Raw genomic sequence first — 19,844 nt, 5'->3', positions numbered from 1 at the left:
AGAGGGAGAAGAGGGAGAAGAGGGAGAAGAGGGAGAAGAGGGAGAAGGGAGAGAGAGAGGCTGCATAGAGTGTCGAGTATTTACAGAGTTCAGTTTTCCCTCCCAGGCAGGATATCCAGTCAGTGCCTTCCAGGCCAGAGTGAGTTGTGCTGTAGCCAGTCACAGGCCACAGGGGTGTGGTGTGGGTGGGCTACCAGGCAGGTCTGCCTTGACTGACAGCCCAGCTAAAGGCCTTCAGTGATGCCATGTGCTTTGCATGGGCTGCAGGCCTTCCAGCTCTGCCGTGTGCTTTGCGTGGGTGCAGGCCTTGCCTTCCAGCTCTGCCCTGTGCTCTCAGCGCAGGCCTTATGTGCAGGCCTTACCACGTTCCTGCAGGTCTGGGCTCAGCCTGTCCCCACATGCCCACACACTCACAGTGAGTTGGTTCCGACCTGTATCAATAATTCAGTGAGATTTGGATCCAGGATATCACACCAGTATGAACCAGCCATTCTGAATCACTTTAGAAAGTATAGATGATGACTGTTCAATGAAATAATAGTGTTGAACTAGTGAGGGGAGTAATTTAATATTCTTTCTGCAGAATTTCCCCTCTGCCAGGCTTAATCCTCTGTTGCTGTCTGATTTCTCAGCCATACTCTCTGGCACTGCCAAACAGGTTTTACAAATGAAACTTAACACCTTGGGAGACATGACACTGCAAGTGTCCCACTCCCACTTTTCAATGAAGAACAAAGACCTCCACAGGTTCTACAGTCCCACTTCCTTGGAGCATCCTGAAGACTGGAAGACCTCTCTTATCCATACCTTCTCTCTCCATACAGCTTCCTTGCCCAATGCCTCTGGAAACTGGACACAAGTTTCCCACCACCCTCACAGACAGGATTGAACACAGTGGACAGAGAAGAGCTGAGTTGTCAACTATGAATAAGGACTACCAAATGCTTTACCTCTAGCAGTCCTCATCTTAGGAAGGTGTGCTGGTTTAAAAGTTAACCAGCAGGGGAAAATGAACTCAAAAGAGAGACCACAAGTCAGAATAACAATTTATTAAAAACAACACAACAAGTATGATTATACAGACAAACAACCGAATTCAATCCACAAAAACCCAAATGTACAACCCAGCACCCTGGGATATGAACAAGCAGGGTTCCCCGGGCCCCCCCCGAGTCCAAAGTAAAGGGGGGAGTGGAAAACAAACCTGCTGGTGGGAGAGCTATTGCAGTCCAGTTGAGGATGGTGGTCTCAATCTGGTTGAGAGCGGTGAGCTGTAGTCAGGTTGAGAGCGGTGAGTTGCAGTCTTCCTCTGGATCCCACGAGTGGAGAGAGTGCGAGGTTCTGAAACTCCAGGTTTATATATTCTCCAGCTCAGGCAGCAATGCTTAGCCCCTCCCCCAGAGTGGGGAATTCCATAAAAGGATGTTCAGTCCTTCCCTCAGAGTGGGGAATTCCATAAAAGGGTGTGAGGGTGCTCAGTCAGGGAATTCCACAAAAGGGCATGAGGACAGGAGCATGGGGGGGGGCACCTCGCAGGCCTCTACTGACAACAGTTTCTGGGAAATGGCATGGAGGGCTATAGAATACACAGTTTTGGGCTACACCCATCCAATGATGAATCGGTCCCAGCTGTTCTAAGTAGGACAGAAGGTCCTAGTATGGCTGATATGGCTGATCTTTAAAAATCAGAGCACCTTACAAATTAATGCCTTATGCTGGGGTTAAACACAGCCAGGAGAGAGGGTTAATGGAGGTGGGTCATGCCAAAATGTACTGCATCTGTATAAAGAGAATAAATGTCAACAAATACAGAGTCCTGTACCTGGACCAGAGTAATGCCATGCAACAGGACAGACTAGGCTCTGATTGACTAGAAAATTGCCCTTAGAAAAGCATCTGAAGGTCCTTGTGGACAGCAGGTTAAACAGATGTCAGTAGTTCTACCTTACAACAAAGGCAATCAACCTTATTTCAGCTATATCAGCAAGACTGTAGTTGTCAGGGTAATAGTAGCTATTCTACATGTCAGACAGTGACACGTGTGGTGCTGCTCCCTAAATGAAGACATACATGAGCTGAGGGTGGCCTCAACACAAGGGCAGTGACAGGATACAGTCCTGTGGACCTAGACAGAGGTGAGCAGAGCAGAGTGGTGTCAAAAATAGCCAACAATCAGTGCGCCTTGGGAAAAGACAGACTAGAAACCATGTCAAAGGTCAGCTCAGGAAATCCATAAAGCAACTTGGAAAGAGAACTTGGCAGGCACAGAGAGACTCCGATCAGAGTGTGGGAGTGGAAACCTGAAGCTCAGTTTGTCAGAGCAATTAAGGACTATTAGTGCACTCCTGGTCCTGGCACTAGCACTCTGTCTGATACTTGTAGCATCATGGATGACCATGTTCCAGTGGCTAACACTTCTAAATTTACTAACCTAGTTGCAGCCATTGTGTCCAACTCTCAATATGATGTAGAGAAGTACAGTGTATAGAAGTGAATTAGTGATATCTGTGGGATACAGATTAAACAGTTTATAGCCATTGGTGGATATGACAGACACTGCAAAATGCTCTACACATCTATGAAACTTTCTCCTATTCTTTGCAAATCAGTTTGACCCTCTAAGAGTGAGCAAAAGCCATAATGTAATTTTCTATTATTTCCTTTCAGTCAAACACCTGACTGCAAGGAATGGTATAATAGGGACTCTATGCTGAGTTGTAATTTAACTTTTAAGACAGTAGAAAGATTTCTTGTGAGGTTTAGCCTCACTAGCTTCCAAAATCTAATCCCACTGGGAATAAGAAATCAGTCATTAAATACTAGCAAATGGTTTAGCCTCCTGGACAATCTGACACACAGATTGATGTGTTAACATGGCCAAAGCGTTCCATTATCAGAGATGGCATGGGTTATGGATATTGTAACTCACTCTTGTAGTCTTTTCCACCTCTTTTACAGGAAGAGCTATAAGGAGCTAGTAAACAGGATGTATAAAGATGAGAGAGAGTAGTTTTGCTTCAGAGGTCAGGAAGGAACAAAGAACTGACATAACCATGTCAGGCCAGACAGTGAGTTGAGATATACCAGTGATTTACATCAGGATAATGTGGGAGAAAGAGCCCAGGAGAGAACATTAACATGGATGGGTTAGAACCCATCCTAGTTAGTACAGAAAGTCTTCATTACTCCTAAACCTAGGAGAAAGGTTTGACCTGAATGCCTTTCAGAGCTTAAAAAAGAATTGAAGAGGAAAAATGAAACTAGTCATTTACTTATATTCCTTAGTAGGTCACACCACCTAAAACAAATGTCTAGGATCTTTTTAGCTCCATGTACTTGTCCACACTGATTCTGCAAATGAAAAATTTGTATCTATGTTTTCACAAACTTGAATATGTGTCAGGATATTATGGCTTAGGCTGGAAGCTGGAGTAGATTGCTGTTGATCCCTTCGTGTCTTTGTGCATGGGCAGGCAGGTGTTCAGCCACCTCCAAGAGAGCTGGGCCCCATTCCATAAAACAGTGACTTAGGAAGGCAAACACCATCACTCCAAACATCCCTCCATTCCTCCTTCTTCCCCCCACTTCATATGCTGAACATGATGTCATATGGTATGGAATATTCCTTGGGTCAGCTGGGGTCAACTGTCCCAGCTGTATTTCCTTCCAGCTTCCCTTGCCAGCAGGGTGGTACAAGGAGCAGAAAAGGCCTTTGCTCTGTGTAAGCACTGCTCAGCAATAAAAAAAAAATCACTCTCCTTATGTTCACTTGTACATTCTGGTTTAAAAAAGAGAATCAGCACATTGATAGGAGAGGAATAATTTTTAATCTACCTCTTTATGGTGAGAAAGAGGAGGTTTAGTTGGAGGGTTTCCAGGACACTCATTGCTGTTTTACATGGGAGATACAGGAGGACATTCTCCCCTGCTTCTTCTAGTAGAGGTATTTCCAGTTTACACTGGAGCATGTGTTTTTGAACTTTTGAGCCTGATTCAATAGGAATGTGATCGCTTTGGTTAAAGAACTTACACCAGCCAGTAATAATGCAGATACCTGTTGGCCCCATGAACGCAATCCAACATCATGACAGCACTTGGAGCTGTTCTGAAGTTTTTGAAAAATCCTAACTCTCTCCACCTCTGATGTTACAAGGGTGTAGCACCAGAGAGAGAAGGGTTCTCAGTTTCATCTAGATTTGTATTGACGTGATCTTGCCATTCCCTCAGACAATTAAATGTTTGTCTTTGGTAAAAAACTAAGAGCAAGTAATTGGAGCTAACAAGGACTTCTGGGACTAGACTCACTCTTGAGATTAAGAACTTTCCTAGCTGCTCACTGGTCCTCTCCTCAATCCTCTACAGCCCACTGCCTCCCTTGCGAGGGACTCAGCTAAACGCAAAGGCATACTTAAAACTTGTTGAAACTCTAGTGCCTTGGGATATATGCATTCAGCATCTTAGAAAGAAACTTCATTGTCTTGAGAAGAGGGCAGCAAGGGATGCGAGCAGGACCACAGGGGAAAAACTGGAGAAACTGAAAGACAGAGGCAAATTCAAGCTATTTTTAATCTCAATGACTGAACACTGACGTGCTACAATTAGTTACTGATCTGTCCCAATTAGAGGTCAAAATAGTCTGCTTATTGGCACAACAATAATTGTCTTGTTTCAGAGCATATTTGCTGTAAGACCTGTTATTTCCAGGGCTGACTCACATGTCTCTCTGATGACAGAGAAGGACAGTTCTGCGAGGACTTCGGCAAATAGGCTGTCAGAAAGGCATTTGCAAAGGAGGGTCTTCAAGGTCATACAATCACAGAATGTCCTGAGTTTGAAGTCATTCACAAGGATCGTTGAGTACAACTCCTGGCCCTGCACAGGATAGCCCCAAGAATCATACCATGTGTCTGAGTGTTGTTCAAACAACTCTTGAGCTCAGACAGCCTTGGTGCTTTGACCACTGCCCTGGGGAGCCTGTTCCAGTGCTCGACCACCCTCTGGGTGAAGAATCTTTTTTTAATATCCAACCTAAACCTCCCCTGACACAGCTTCATGCCATTCCCTCGGTTCTGTCACTGGTCACCAGAGAGAAGAATTTAGTGCTGCGCCTCCAGTACCCCTCACGAAGAAGCTGCAGACCACAATGAGGTCTTCCCAGAGTTTCTTCCAGGCTGAAAAGACCAAGTGACCTCAGTCATACCTCATATGGATTCCCCTCTACATGTGTCACCATTCTCATGTCCCTCCTTTACCGTGTCTCCAATAGCTTTAGATCCTTCTTATATTGTGGCACCCAAAACTGCTCCAATACTCCAGGTGAGACCACCCCAACGCAGAGCAGAGCGGGACAATCCCCTCCCTCGACCAGCCAGCAATGCATGGCCTGATGCCCCCTGGACACAGTTGGGCCTCCTGGCTGCCGGGGCTCTACTGACTCATATTCAATTTGCCATTAACCTCCCTTTCCACTGTACTGCTTTCCAACACCTCGTTCCCCAGCCTGTCCGTACATCCTGATCCTAACCCTAACTCTAACCCTAATCCTAACCCTAACCCATCCCAGGTGTAGAATTGGTGCCCTGTTGAACTCCACATGGTTAGTGATTGCTCCTCTCTCTGATTTGTCCAGGTCTCTCTGCAGGGCCTCTCTGCCTCCTGGGGAGAGAGTTAACAGCTCCTCCCAATTTAGTATTGTTATAGGTAAATGAACCAAATCAAAATTTAGCAGCAAAATTTATTGTAAGATTTATATAAAGTGCAGATAAGCAAATCAGCGCACTGGGTGGCCTGGAGAGACCCCTGCTCTCCACCAGCCCACAAGCGCAATACAAATAAACAGCTACTTTTATACTCTTTTCAACCCCCTCCCATAGTCACTTGTTAGCTCTTGATTGGGTTTGAGTTCTCGGGCTTCGTTCTGGTTGGTTCTGTTGCAGGTCCATTTTGATTGCCAGGGACTTTCCATCAGTATCTTTAATTAACTCAATGTCCTTGGAGTTGGGTATGAATTATGGTGTCCAGATGTTCTCCTTGGCTCTTCTTTATCATTTTCATCCTTGACCCTCTGATCCTCGTTCTCTTCTTCTTTTCTAATGAGTACACTTAGACAATATTTTTAGAAAAGCAGGATATGGTATACGTGCTCAGTAAAGCAAGATACTCTATCTTTGCCAACTAGGTAGGGAACTGTCAGTTACAGGACAGTCAACTTATAATAATACAGCAGTTAACTATTCCGCAGCTTACAACTCCCTAGTCCCAACCAGGCATTAGCTATAATATACAGAAAATAAAATATATATATTTTGACGAGTAAATTTTACCATTGTTTACTTATTACAGTATCATCTGCAAACCTACTTAGAATCCTTTTGACTCCTATGTCCAAGTTGTTTATGAAGATGTTGAAGAGCACTGGACCTAAAATGGAATCCTGCAGAACCCCACTTATGACCAGTCGCCAACCTGTTATAACCGCATTTACTCTTTGTGCCTGACTCATGAGCCAATTGCTCACACATCACATGATGTGTTTATCCAGCTGTGGTCTGGACAGTTTGTCCTGAAGGATCCTGTGAGAGACAGTGTAAAAAGCTTTGGTGAAATGCAAAAAGATTACATCAACCGGTTTCCCTTGGTCAGCTAGATGGGTTACCTTGTTTTGAAGGAACATTAAGTTTGACAAGTGGGACTTTCCCCACATGAATCTTTGCTGACTGTGACTGATAACCTTCGGGTGTTTTTTAATAACTCCCAGAAAAGCCTTCTCCATAATTTTTTCAATATCTTACGAAGCTTTTGAATTTCAAAGTCCTTAAAAATGTGTAAGTTTCTTCATAGCACTGTCTTTCATGTCAGGACAGGTCCAGTAGAAGTCAATGGGGCCTTGACACATTAAAAATCTTGTTGTGTGCAGTGACACTACAAATGTTTGTAGTAGTTTTACCAGCTAAAGATTGGTCCCAGAATAATGCTTATGAGTTGTTTCGAAGTTAAACAGAGTTTTAGTTTGTATTATTAGCTGGGAGGTTCTTCATATGAAAGGAACCCTTTTCCTCCTGTTCAATGCATACGTCTGTAGGAAGATTCATGGTTGAAAATTTATTTTGATTAAGCTGAAGTTGCAGTATTATGTAAATGTGCATGGTGCAAGAAAGAAATTTAATCAGCTGGGATTTCTGTGGGGGAAGTATCTACAAGTACAGGATTCAGAGCACATGAATTAACAGATTAGAGAAACTAGTGACACCCTTTCTGGCAACCAGCTGTCGTTGGTTGCCTCATCAGAGGCCTTTACCCAGAATTCTTGAGGAAGAAGCATCCAGGTCCCTGACTGTAAGGTGTGCCTGGTGTTTCTCACTGAGGCTGGGACTGATGTTACCGTTGTGTGAAGGATGTGTGTTTGAATTGATGTGTTGAGTAATCAGATGAAGGAACTGTGGAAAGAGATTAACAGACTACACTGTGAGGCAGAAGGAACAGAAGAGGAACAGGAATAATGTAGAAATGGCCATCTGAACTACTCATGCTGGACTGCCTTTACAGTTACTGGGGGGAAGAAGCACAACTGCTGTGCAATTCAACATCCTAAAAAATCTAATCAGACTAAACATCTGAAACAATTCAATAAACTATCGCTCTAATTCAATTGCTCTAAAATTACCTACTGCTCTCCACTGACTGTTTAAGAAGTCTAGGACGATTGTTTCAGTTGTCTAAATCTTGCATTTCTAAAGCTACTTACATGACTCTTTTTCTCCTGAAATCCCATATTTTAATAATAATTTGAGTACTGACACTAGGAAGCAAGTCCATGAATACCCTTCTATCTCTTTACCTTACCATAGGGTCTAAAAAAGTCTAAAAAAAGCACCAAAAAACCAAGTGTAAGGTTCACTGATATATGGAAACTGTGAGTTCCATAAATTTTCTTTAACAATTAAACCCCTAGAAGTCTAAGAGGTCTACAGTTTCAAACATATTTCTTCATAGGAGTAACATTCATGACACATGTGATGACAAATCATGTCATTGTCCGGTGGAGGGCTTCAAAGATTGATGAAGGACCGGAGGATCTCTCTACGCCTGAGGGAGTTGGGTCTGGTCAGCCTCAAAAAGACTGAGAGGGGATCTCATCAATGTATATAAGTATCTTCAGGGAGGGTGTCAGATGATGGACCAGGCTCTGCTCAGTGATGCCCTGCAATAGGACAAGGAGTAACAGGCAGAAACTGATGCATTGAATCCACCTGAATGTGAATATTCCACCTGAAAATGAGGAAGTACTTCCTAGGATGCATATTAATAGAAATGTGCCTTCAGTCTATCAAGTCAAGCCTGGAGAAGGAGATCTCAAGCTTTATGGGTGTGGTTTGTCTTTATCTCATGATGTTTTGGGCACATAAACACTAATCATTTGGAATGTAATCTGACTTCAGATACAGATATCTATTTGCAAGTGTGTACAAGCCCGCTGGATGTCTGAGTTCCTAACAGTCAAAATGAATCAATCCATGAATGGAACCTGGTGACCAAATCTACTGCAAGAGTGTATCTGGCATCTATAGTCCATAGTGACAGCTTAGACACCAACTTGAAGTGTAGATATTTGGATATTCTAATGACTAAATAAAAATGTTCAGTGTAATTTTACATGTCCAGATATTGCATCTGCTCTACAAATGCCATTCCAAAACAATATGAGCCTTTTATAATGATTGTAACTCCCAGAAATGTCATATCTAATCTATTAGGAATCCATGCTTATAATCACTTGATAGATATCGAAACCATCATTCATGGACTATAAGTCCAAGATTAAATCAATTGTTCTTGAAGAATAGAATTTCTAAATTTATTTTAAAATCTCTATCTATCCAACCTTTAATGACTACCACTAAATCACTCCTATTTACCTTTGGTATAGTGAAAGTAAAGATACAATTAAAACAACAGTCCACCCTCTCCATTATAAAAAAAATTAGACACTGAGAAAACTGTCTATAATTGCAAATATCATGCCCTTGGATGAACTGGAGAACTACAGAAGAATCTTTTTTAAGTGACCTAAGAGTATGGATGAAGAACTGCAAGTATCTCAAGGGGAACTTCAGCAGCTCCAAATACTTCATCACTTTTAAGATACTTCTATTTTTTTTTTTAAATTTTGCCTTTCATAAGCAATCTTCACAAAACATTCACAGAACAAAGGCTGAGGAGCACCAGATACACATCTTGAAAAAGGGTCACAAAATCATTTAAAGCCTGGATAGTAGAAGTGTATCCTTTAAAAGAAAGAAGCCGCTGGTGAAGCAAGCTGGTGGATTTCTTAGTCTGTAGTAAGTTTTGCTTTCCATTCATCTCAGGACTTTTGGCAACACAGTAATGGAATATGTGGGGGAAAAAAGAATCTGGTACCTGCGAATGACCTCCAGCAGCTATGGGAGCAACTACGAGAGCTGTTTGGTGTTTTGGTGAGGCAACTAACTTGCCTTCTCTTCAAATATATGGAAGACAGCTTCCTTTCTTCTTGCTGTTATGAATTGTGTTCATTTGGCTTCTCTAATTTGTGGATTTTTGTATTCAGTGTGGAATTCATTTACCTTCACTAGGCACATTTGAACAGGACTTCAGGTTCAATTTATGATAAGAATCCATTGCTTATAAAAAACACTGCCTGGGTACATTTTACATAGTTTAGAATTTCCTTGCTATCTTCTGATCATCACTGCAGAACAGTTTGGGTCTCCTATAGATCCTGAGTCATATCTGAAAAATGCCTTTGATTACTTAAGGTATATGAGAAGAAATGAAAAGCTCATTCTTAAGCCAGTGAATCTCACCTCTATAGTCTCCAAATTCATAGTTGCAGAAGATCATTCATCTTCTAAAAGAGATACTTATGAAATGTCAAAATATTTCTTTCTGGAGGAAGTTATTTGCCTCCATTTCCAATGAAATATTAGATTTATTCTCCCAGACTTCAATAAGTGACCTTTATATCCTTAAATTAGGTCACGCAAATCCTACCTTTTCAGTCATGGAGTGCAAAACTTTCAGTTAATATATAACATATATGTCCTAATAACATATCATAATAGTCTATAATAGAAATATTAAAGGCAAAAACCATATATGAAATAACGGGTTTTGATACAAATTCTATACAAAATAGTCTGCTCTTCCTATATAAAAAGATTTAGCCAAGACTTGGTATAAAATATTTATAACAATGACTCTAAAATTAAAGGTCTTTGAGGCAGATATGCAATTTTGCACACCTTTTTTTTTCCGATAACAGTCTCAGAACTCATAACCAGTGCTCGGTAATTTCCTGGGCTCTGTATTATAACTTGAATTATATCTTCTTTTCCCAAAGAAATTTACTAAACATTTTTAGGAAATAAATGTAAATTGATGAAAATTTATTGTTCTCAGCTCTTTCAGTAAAATCAGGATCCTGAACATTACTCTTTTGTTCAAAAAGTCAGAAACAGGTAAAACATAGTTTTCTGCAAATAGCAAGGAAAAGAAAAAGAAAAAATGTTTATTTATTTAAGAATTTCTTCAGTATGTGGAAGAAGTTTCCTTTCAAAATCCTAACATAGCATCTAACACTCTTTCTTACAGTTCAACATCTCCACTCTTTCTTTCCTCCCCAAAAGCTGAAGTGTTCTTGGGAATTATCTGGAAATTCCTTTTACTGAACAAGAATTTACAGTGAAAAATACCACTACAACCATCTGAAACAATGCAAATATTCTGTTGCATTTCCACACTAAATTAATATTTCTCCATTTTTTTCTCAGGGCTCTTTTCACCTCCTCATTCCTCAAACTATAAATAGTAGGATTCAATAAAGGAGTCACCACAGAATAAGAAAGCGAGAGGAATTTATCAACAGATGCAGAATAAGTGTATTTTGGCCTCAAATACATGGAGCTTGCTGTACCGTAAAAAAGAATCACAACTAAAAGATGTGAGGAGCAAGTGGAAAATGCTTTCTGCTGGCTTTCAGCTGATGACATCAGAAGAATTGTGGAAATTATGCGACTATATGAATAAATTATCAACAAGAAGGGACATAAAATAGCAAAGACAGCCACCACAATGACTTGAATTTCACTTGGGAAAGTGTTACCACAAAGCAGGTCCAAGAGGGGTTGAATCTCACAGAAAAAGTGATCGATGGCAAAACCACAGAAGGGTAAGCTGAATGTTATGATGGTGTGTACCAAGCCTACAGCAGTTCCACAAATGTAAGTTCCAGCAACCAGACTTTTGCAGACTCTACTGTTCATGACAATAGTGTAATGCAAGGGGCAACATATTGCCACATAACGGTCCAGTGACATGGCAGCCAAGAGAAAACATTCGGCAACTCCAAAGAAAAGGAAGAAAAACATTTGCATTGCACATCTTGCCTTGGAGATACCTATTGTTCCCACCATCAGATTCTCAAGAATATTTGGTATTATGACTGACAAATAGCAGATATCCAAACAGGACAGCTGAGTGAGGAAGAAATACATGGGGGAATGAAGAGTGTTATCACCATTCATTATCAAAGCTATCACTGTGTTAGCCATCAAGGTGAGAATATAAAGAGATAATAAAACTACAAAGAGCAAAGGATGCAAATGAGAGATTTCAGAAAAACCCAGGAGTCTGAATTCACTCACTTCACTGAGGTTCCCAAGAATCATCCCTCTTTGGTACCTAGTAGAACTATTCTCTCTTCGTTTTTGCACTCAGTAGTTGATGACATAGTAAACAGACAGGCAAATTGGCAATCCAAATACCACTACCTGATTGAATAGGCAAAAGGATGAGTAGAATTTAGAAATTGTCAAGATTTTGAAAAGGTCTTCTGAAGAGATTAAGTGGTCTTATGCATATGTTTTTGTCTCTATTTTTGACTGAGGCTTCTTTTCATAGCTCTGCCTTCAAAGTTTGCATATTTACTAGTGTCTTCAATGCTCAGCTACAGTTTTTACCCTGCAGAACAAGGGGAAAAAAAAAACCAAATATTTTTTATGGACTAATCAGTTCAAGTTCCAACAGCATCAGTAGCACTATTTGAATATAACAAAGATAATTTCTCTGTTATTTAAGTGATCTACTCTGGGGATGCATGCAAGGTCAATTGGTCCAAAGCATCTTGTGACTGTACTCATGGCTAGGCTATACAACATGAAAAGGGTTAAAGGGCCCTTACAAGAGACAGGCTTTGCATGCACAAGGATTTACTTGTGGGATACACAGCTTATGGCAGTCATGTATTCTGAAGTTACCTTGTGGGGAGTGTGGTGGAAAAGAGGAAGAAAAAAATCCTAAATCATGAAGTCTCCAGAAAAACATTCTACTCTGAGCATTCTGCAGCGAATAAGGAGAGGTGTTTTTCCCCAGCACTATATCCTATATATATATTTGTAAAGTCCACTGAGACTTGCTAATGCTGATTAGAGCAATAAAGCATAGTTGTTACTCACAGGTTGGTTACTAAGTGTGGTGTACGTATATTAGTTGATTCACAGATGCTCTTTGCGGTCTCTCCAGTTTTAGATAATTTGGAATACATTTCTATATAAACCTACATGTTCTCATGCAACATCAAGAGCTGTCTTTGACTTTGAAGCAATTACTATTACTTCATAATTATCACCAAATTAGTGAGACAGTAGTCACGTAAGCTTGTCATATTTATGCTTTCTCAACAAAATTTGAAGGTGAAGCAGAGGTACAGTCCACATACATATGGGACTATAAATCCTGCTGAGATAGGAATGGAAGGCTGCAAGTTAAAAGTGATCACAAATCACTTCAATAAAACTGTCAACTTTGTAAAGGTCTTGGCCAGAGTCAGTCATCTAGAGTACCTTTATATCCTCTGGGGAGAGAGATCCTCTTAATCTTTACAGTATATCAGAATCAGGCGAAACAAGCCATAGAAGTGCCTGTTTTTCTCCATTGACTATAAAAGATATTCAGACCCCCAAACCAAGAATGCAGACACAGAATTATCATCAACTTTGTCATCTAAACCTAGAGGACCTGCACCTTATGACAACCCTGTAGGTATCCGCAGGGAGATGATAAATTGCAAAGCAACATATGAAGGCCATGAGTGCACAAAAAGGCCTTAACGACCCTGCCCTATGGTCTCCAGCCATACTCTCTGTCCACAGACCCATGATCTTCATTTAAGATCACTTCAACTTATATTGACCCTGAACAGGAGACCATTGTGTGTTTTGGAGTAGTGATGCATGTAGCAGTTCACCTGAAAAGGCCTAAGCTTTGCTGTGCTGAGCATCCAGGATGACACTCAGGTCTGGGCTGTGCTCATCTCTTGGCCACAGGTTAAACTCAGCAGCTCATGGTAAGCAGGTAACTTCCACTCTTACTGGTGACACCACTACCTGCGTGGCCTGACCTGTGTCCAGAAGTGAAACAAGATTTTTTTTAATAGATGTTTTTTATTTGAATGAGTACAGAAAAGTTCCACTCATAATGTTCAGAAATTTTTGACCAAAGTTCAGCCAGTTACAGAAATCTGGGGTTTATATTTGATTAAAAGTGGAATTACTGACGGATATCCACACTGACAGTGTCGACATCTCATTCAAACTGATCCTATTTCACCTGGCCTTAGAACTGTCTTTGTCCACTCTTGTCTTTAGTGAGTGACCTCTGCATTACAATCATCTTCTGTAAGCAACAAAGGGAAAGTGATTTTTCAGGGAAGAACCACCTAATGTGATGTAGGTGTGTTCTGGACATAGTAAGTGACAACTACAAAGTGCTATATCTTTGTTTAATTAAACAGAAGCATAGCATGATTCACCTAAATAAAGACAGAAATATCCATAGAGGACAGAAATATCCAGAGAGGAAAATTTCTGACAAATCTGAAGGATCTATCTGAGTTGGCATGATGTGTTCTCTCAGGGGACACCTTTCCCATACCATTAATTAAAGAGTATAAAGCCAGAGTTAGACATGAGCAATGCATAAGTTCTTTCCTCCTGCAAAACCTTTAAAGCTTTTTTCCTGTGCTTAGTCTATGTGGTTTGTTTCCATACCAAATTTTTATCCCTTAATTTAGGCGGGATCAGGCCTAATGCCATGAATGGTAAAAAAAATAACAGATTAAAATAGATATGCAAGTGTTCCATAGGTTTTTCTTTAGTTTGTTCCAGGACCTAACAGGAAAAGCAGAGAGAGGGCTCTGTCACACCTAAACAATGAGAAAAAAATAACTGACTCCTACAATTGCTAACAGTCAATACCCAAAAGATTATTTTTCGGTGGGGACATAGACAGATAGAAATACTTAAGGTTTGTCATGTGGCTTTTCCAAAAATATTAACCACGGCCTTCTCCTGTTGGCAGGTGAGCTACTTTATTTTACTTCATTCTTCTGTCTCTTCTTCCCCATTTTATTGTTCTCTGCCACCTACACAGGACTTGTCTTTCAGGGAGACTTATCTGCCTATGAAGTGAATGGTTTATTGGAATAGAAGATCAATTACAAGAAATTTTTAATTCTTGAAAAAAGCTGTTCCTCCTGAAGAATGCCTGGAACAAATGCAATTTCCTGGGGTGCGATCCATATTATTTAGAAGTTTTGTGTGGTACTGCGCAGAATATACAGGATTATCTGTGTTCAGTAGGTAATTCTTTCCTGGAATTAACCCCACTCACAGAATGATAGCAAGAGGGACTCATTGCCAAACACACATTCTGTCAACAAATTAATAATTTCTGGGTTTTAATGACTAGCCTTCTTTGCTTGGCAAAGGGTTTATAGTTGCAGATCTCTACTGGATAATGGGACAAAAGTTCACTTAAAAAACTGGGGCAGTACATTCATGCACAACCTCACCAGCCGGGAGACTGGATGTATGTCTGGACATGGAGTAAGGAACCACTCAAGCAGGTGGGAACAACAATTTCAAGTTCTCCTGACTACTCACATAGCTGTGAAAATGATGGGTGGAGACTTCTGGATTCACTACACGTGAATCAAGCCAATTCGGGACCCAGAAGGACCTCACTGGACAGTGCAGCAAACAGCAAATCTGCTACAGATAAAGTTGCAACAGAATCAGAGACTCTAAAATGAGAGATGTTAAAAGGTTTATCTTTGTGTTGTGTTGTTTGTTCTCAACTTTCCACTCATTCAGATGAAAGTATTCAGATGGTGGGCCTTCCAACATCAGGTGTATTTTGCAGTGCTCTTTCTCCAACTGGAATGATGCTACTTTTGGACAGAAAAGCAGACCAACTCCCCACAGATTAAAAAATTTTGTCAGTAAAAATGGCAGTTACTGAGCCCTCTTGTATTCAAAGATGCCTAGAAGGAGGACCAGGTGTAGCCCCTCACCAGAAAATGGAATCACCAAGGAATGATGGTGGAAGATTATCCCAAACGTCATTCATATTTACATGTGACAGGAACAAGAATTTTAAATACACTTTGGTGGTGTATTCCAGATAACATGGGATACTACTTGCTTTGCAGAAACCAAGCTAGAAAAGCTCTATCCCCTGCATGGCAAGGAATATGCACCTCTGGACCTGTAGTACCAAAAATAGGTGTCATTGATAAATCAGAATTCCTCAGAGAACATCAGCGATCTTTTACAACAAGCCACAAATGAAATTTAAATCCCTTGAGAGGTCCTCTGGATTCCACCAGTTTGTGAGAGGACTTTTACCATGATTAGGAGTACCTGAATTGCAGAAAGCTGTAGTTACATACCCAGAGTAATTAAACAAATAGAAAACTAAACAAACGTTGTAATTAGAGCTTTGCAGCAAGAAGTTATCAGCCTTTCAAAAGTAGTTAAACAAAACTGAACAGCTCTAGGTCTGATTCTGGCTTCCAAAGGTGGTGTGTGCACAGTCATTAACACCAGTTGCTGTGTATATGCAGATCAGACTTTAAGAATTCAAACTGATTTGGTAGAAACTAGAAAAATCACTGGAATTTTTCATAGAATCATAGAATCAACTGGGTTGGAAAGGAGCTCTGAGATCATCAAGTCCAACCCTTGATCCACTACCACCGTGGTTACTAGACCATGGCACTGATGCCACATCCAGTCTCATCTTAAAAACCTCCAGGGACAGAGAATCCACCACTTCCCTGGGCAGCCCATTCCAATGTCTGATTAACCTCTCTGTAAAGAATTTCTTCCTAATAGCTAACCTAAACCTCCCCTGGCAGAGCTCAAGACCATGCCCTCTTGTCTTGCTGATAGCTGCCTGGGAGAAGAGACAGACCCCCACCTGGCTACAACCTCCTTTCAGGTAGTTGTAGAGAGTGAGGAGGTCTCCCCTGAGCCTCCTCTTCCCAGACTAAACAACCCCAGCTCCTTCAGCCTCTCCTCATAAGACTTGTGCTCGAGTCCCTTCACCAGCCTTGTTGCTCTTCTCTGGACCTGCTCCAGCCCCTCAATATCCTTCCTGAACTGAGGGGCCCAGAACTGGGCAAAATACTCAAGGGTGTGGCCTCACCAGCGCTGAGTACAGGGGAAGAATCACTTCCCCAGAACTTTTTGCCACACTGTTCCTGATCCAGGTCAGAATGCCATTGGCCTTCTTGGCCACCTGGGTACACTGCTGGCTCATGTTCAGTTTCCTGTCAATCCAAACTGCCAGGCCCCTTCCTGCCTGGCTTCTCTCCAGCCACTCTGTGCCCAGCCTGTAGCGCTGCAGGGGGTTGTGGCCAAAGTGCAGGATCCAGCACTTGGCCTTGTTAAACCTCATCCCGTTGGAATTGGACCATCTCTCCAGTCTGTCCAGGTCCCTCTGAAGAGCCCTCCTGCCTTCCAGCTGATTGACGCTCCCCCCCCAACTTGGTGTCATCTGCAAATTTGCTAATGGTACACTCAGTCCCCTCATCCAGATCATCAATAAAAATACTAAACAGAACTGGGCCCAACACTGATCCTTGGGGACACGACTAGTGACCGACCGCCAACTGGATGCAGCACCGTTCCCCACCACTCTCTGGGCCCGACCCTCCAGCGAGTTCTTAACCCAGCACAGAGTGCCCTTGTCCAAGCCATGGGCTGCCAGCTTTTCCAGGAGAATGCTATGGGAGATGGTGTCCAAGGCTTTGCTGAAGTCCAGGTAGACACATCCACGGCCTTCCCCTCATCCACCAGGGGGGTCACCTGATCATAAAATGAGATCAAGTTGGTCAAACAGGACCTGTCCTTCCTAAACCCATGCTGCCTGCGTCTGACCGCTTGTTCATCCTGTAGCTGTTGTGTGATTGCACTTAGGACGATCTGCTCCATAACCTTGCCAGGCACTGAGCTCAGGTTCACAGGCCTGTAGTTTCCTGGGTCCTCCTTCAGGCCCTTTTTTTGGACGGGTGTGACATTCGCCAACTTGCAATCATCTGGGACCTCCCGAGTGAGCCAGGACTGTTGGTAGATGATGGAGAGCAACTTGGCGAGCTCTTCCGCCAGCTCCCTCGTCACCCTAGGATGGATTCCATCTGGTCCCATAGACTTGTGAGGGTCCAAGTGGCTCAACAGGTAACTAATTGTTTCCTCCTGAATTACAGCTTCTTATCTCTGTCTACAAGGAAATATTTCCTATTTCACGAAATACAAGAAAATCAAGGGGAAGATGTGGTTAATTGGATAATGTCATGGATCCCAAATTCAAGTGCAACTGCAAGAAATTGATTGGTATAGTTACCATAGTTTTGATATTAATTGTAGGTTTATGGATTTTATTCCAAATTTGTAAAATGAGATGCAACAGAATGTGTAGATTCAATAAAAAGTATTTAATCTAAAACTGAAAAAGGTCTCAAAAGGATGGTTGACTACTTTAAATAATAGATTTTTTTTTTTCCTAAACTTAAGTTTATTCTTATAGTGTTAAGGATCTTGATTAGTATTGCTAAAGTACCAGATAATTTCAATAAGAAAAGTTTAAGTTAGTCCTAAAGAAGATTAAATTACATGTTTTAAGGTATAAAGTAGTCTGATAAATGTGCTAAGTTTTATAAGATGTTTATTAAGAGTTTAATAATTTCATAGTGATTATTGCATTTTACTGTCTTAAATTGTGCTAGATACTCAATGATAAAAGTGGAAGTAATCTTAAAAGAAAAATTGAGATCACTCCCAAAGAAGAGAATTGTTGAAAATGATAAAATTTTTCTAATTTTTTTAGTGTTCCTAGTTAACAAAAGCTGTGTGAAGGAAATCACCTCGCTTTTCTCCACTAAACAGTCCTTAGCACTAAAAATACCTAAACACAACACTTCCTTTTCTGGGATCTTGTCCTATTAGAAAGTAACATATATAAAGATTCAATTTACTATTTTGTATTTCTTTAGATTAACTAGAAAATGGACATGTAATGACTTCTGCAGTTAAAAGACACCTGAGGGACATGGACAGCAGTAATCACATTGTGGTGACCTATTTCCAATTTTTACCTTTCTCCAGCATTCCAGAGATCCAAGGCTCTCTCTTTTGTCTGTTACTGTTCATGTACCTCAGTACTTTGGTGGGAAACATCCTCATCATCACAATCACTATGGTAGATGCTGCCCTTCACTCTCCCACGTATTTTTTCCTTAAGAACTTTTCCTTCCAGGAGGTTAGCTATACCACATCCACCATTCCCAAGACGCTAGTGAACTTTCTCACAAAGAGGAAGAACATATCCTTTCTGGGCTGCGCCACACAGATGTACGCTTTCTCCCTCCTCGGGATCACAGAATGCTGTTTGCTGGCTACCATGGCCTACGACCGCTATTTGGCCATATGCCAGCCTCTGCACTACACGACCATGATGAGGTGGAACACGTGCTTCTTGCTTTCAGCTGTGCCTTGGCTTACTGGGGTCTTGGTGGTCTTAGTGCAGACAACTTTCATCTTTACCCTTCCATGCTGTGGTCCCAATGGGATCGATCACTTCTTCTGTGACCTGCTGCCTCTGCTTAAGTTGGCTTGTGTGGCCACCTGCAAAAATGAAATCACCACCTACATAATAGCTGTCCTTTTCATCATAGTCCTCTTCTTATTCATAGTCCTTTTCTTATTCATATATCCGGATTCTCCACACCATCTTCAAGATGCCATCAGTGAAGGGCAAGGGAAAAGCATTCTCTACCTGCTTTTCTCACCTAGTCGTTGTCACTCTGTTTTACGGACCTGGCATTGTGACCTACTTGAGACTCAAAGCTTCTTATTCAAGCAGCAGTAGCAAATTGCTTTCTCTTTCTCACACGCTGTTGTCTCCAGTGATGAACCCCTTGCTTTACAGCTTGAGGAACAAAGAGGTGAAACAAGCCTTTTAAAAGAGCTGTAGTCAAAAATAGAAATATGTAATATGTTTATGAATTATATTAAATGTAGTAGTAGCTTTGATATTGTGTGTATTGCTGGAAGGACAACATGATTTGCCAGCACTTACCCAAAAATTAATCTCTACCTTCCAGCTTTGAGTCAATCCTCCAGGTAATTCAGCCTTTAAAAAAAGGGAAAAAAAAGGTTGTTTCTCTTCAGATTCTTTCTTATATCATCTTAAGATAGGTTTGGCATCCAACTCACGTGAATCACCTGCTACTGTATCCTCTATGTCCTGTCCATCAATACAGAAATAGTTCTTTGCTTTGCAGATGTATATACCTGTGATAAGATGAAATTCACTATATTCTCTGAATATCGTGAAAACATTTCTGTGTAGCTTTTCTAAAAACACATTATGACGAGTGCAAGAAATTATCAGAGAAGGGGACAGTGGACCTAATGAGAAGTACTATGCAAATATTTAAGACATTAATCTTCTGGTGAGTTCTGATG

General features: G+C 41.2%; 2 protein-coding genes across 2 annotated transcripts; one reads left to right on the top strand and one right to left on the bottom strand.

Moving 5' to 3' along the window:
• Positions 1–6,513: 6,513 nt before the first annotated feature.
• On the bottom strand, positions 6,514–11,979 carry LOC113960048 (olfactory receptor 10C1-like). Its single transcript, XM_027669390.1, has 2 exons — positions 10,799–11,979; positions 6,514–6,608 (listed from the first exon to the last, which is right to left on the bottom strand). The coding sequence occupies exons 1-2, from the start codon at positions 11,703–11,705 to the stop codon at positions 6,514–6,516; spliced, it is 1,002 nt and encodes a 333-aa protein (XP_027525191.1). The 5' UTR covers positions 11,706–11,979.
• Positions 11,980–18,426: 6,447 nt separating this feature from the next.
• LOC113960046 (olfactory receptor 10A4-like) lies at positions 18,427–19,339 on the top strand. Its single transcript, XM_027669389.1, is given in 2 exon segments — positions 18,427–19,080; positions 19,082–19,339. Coding segments are annotated over 2 exon segments (912 nt in total).
• Positions 19,340–19,844: the final 505 nt, after the last annotated feature.

This window comes from Corapipo altera, unplaced genomic scaffold (genome assembly GCF_003945725.1).
Source record: "Corapipo altera isolate COAL_440 unplaced genomic scaffold, ASM394572v1 145, whole genome shotgun sequence".
Classification (NCBI taxonomy): Eukaryota; Metazoa; Chordata; class Aves; order Passeriformes; family Pipridae; genus Corapipo; species Corapipo altera.
The sequence above is the reverse complement of the archived record's forward strand: the minus strand, read 5'-3'. Positions and strand labels throughout refer to the sequence as shown.

Coding starts and splice junctions, on each gene's coding strand:
- LOC113960048 (XM_027669390.1), bottom strand. CDS start 11,705: ATGATTCTTGGGAACCTCAGTGAAGTGAGTGAATTCAGACTCCTGGGT. Junction 6,609..10,798: donor GAAAAGAGCCCTGAGAAAAA/AATGGAGAAATA, acceptor TGTAATCTTTTT/GCATTTCACCAAAGCTTTTT.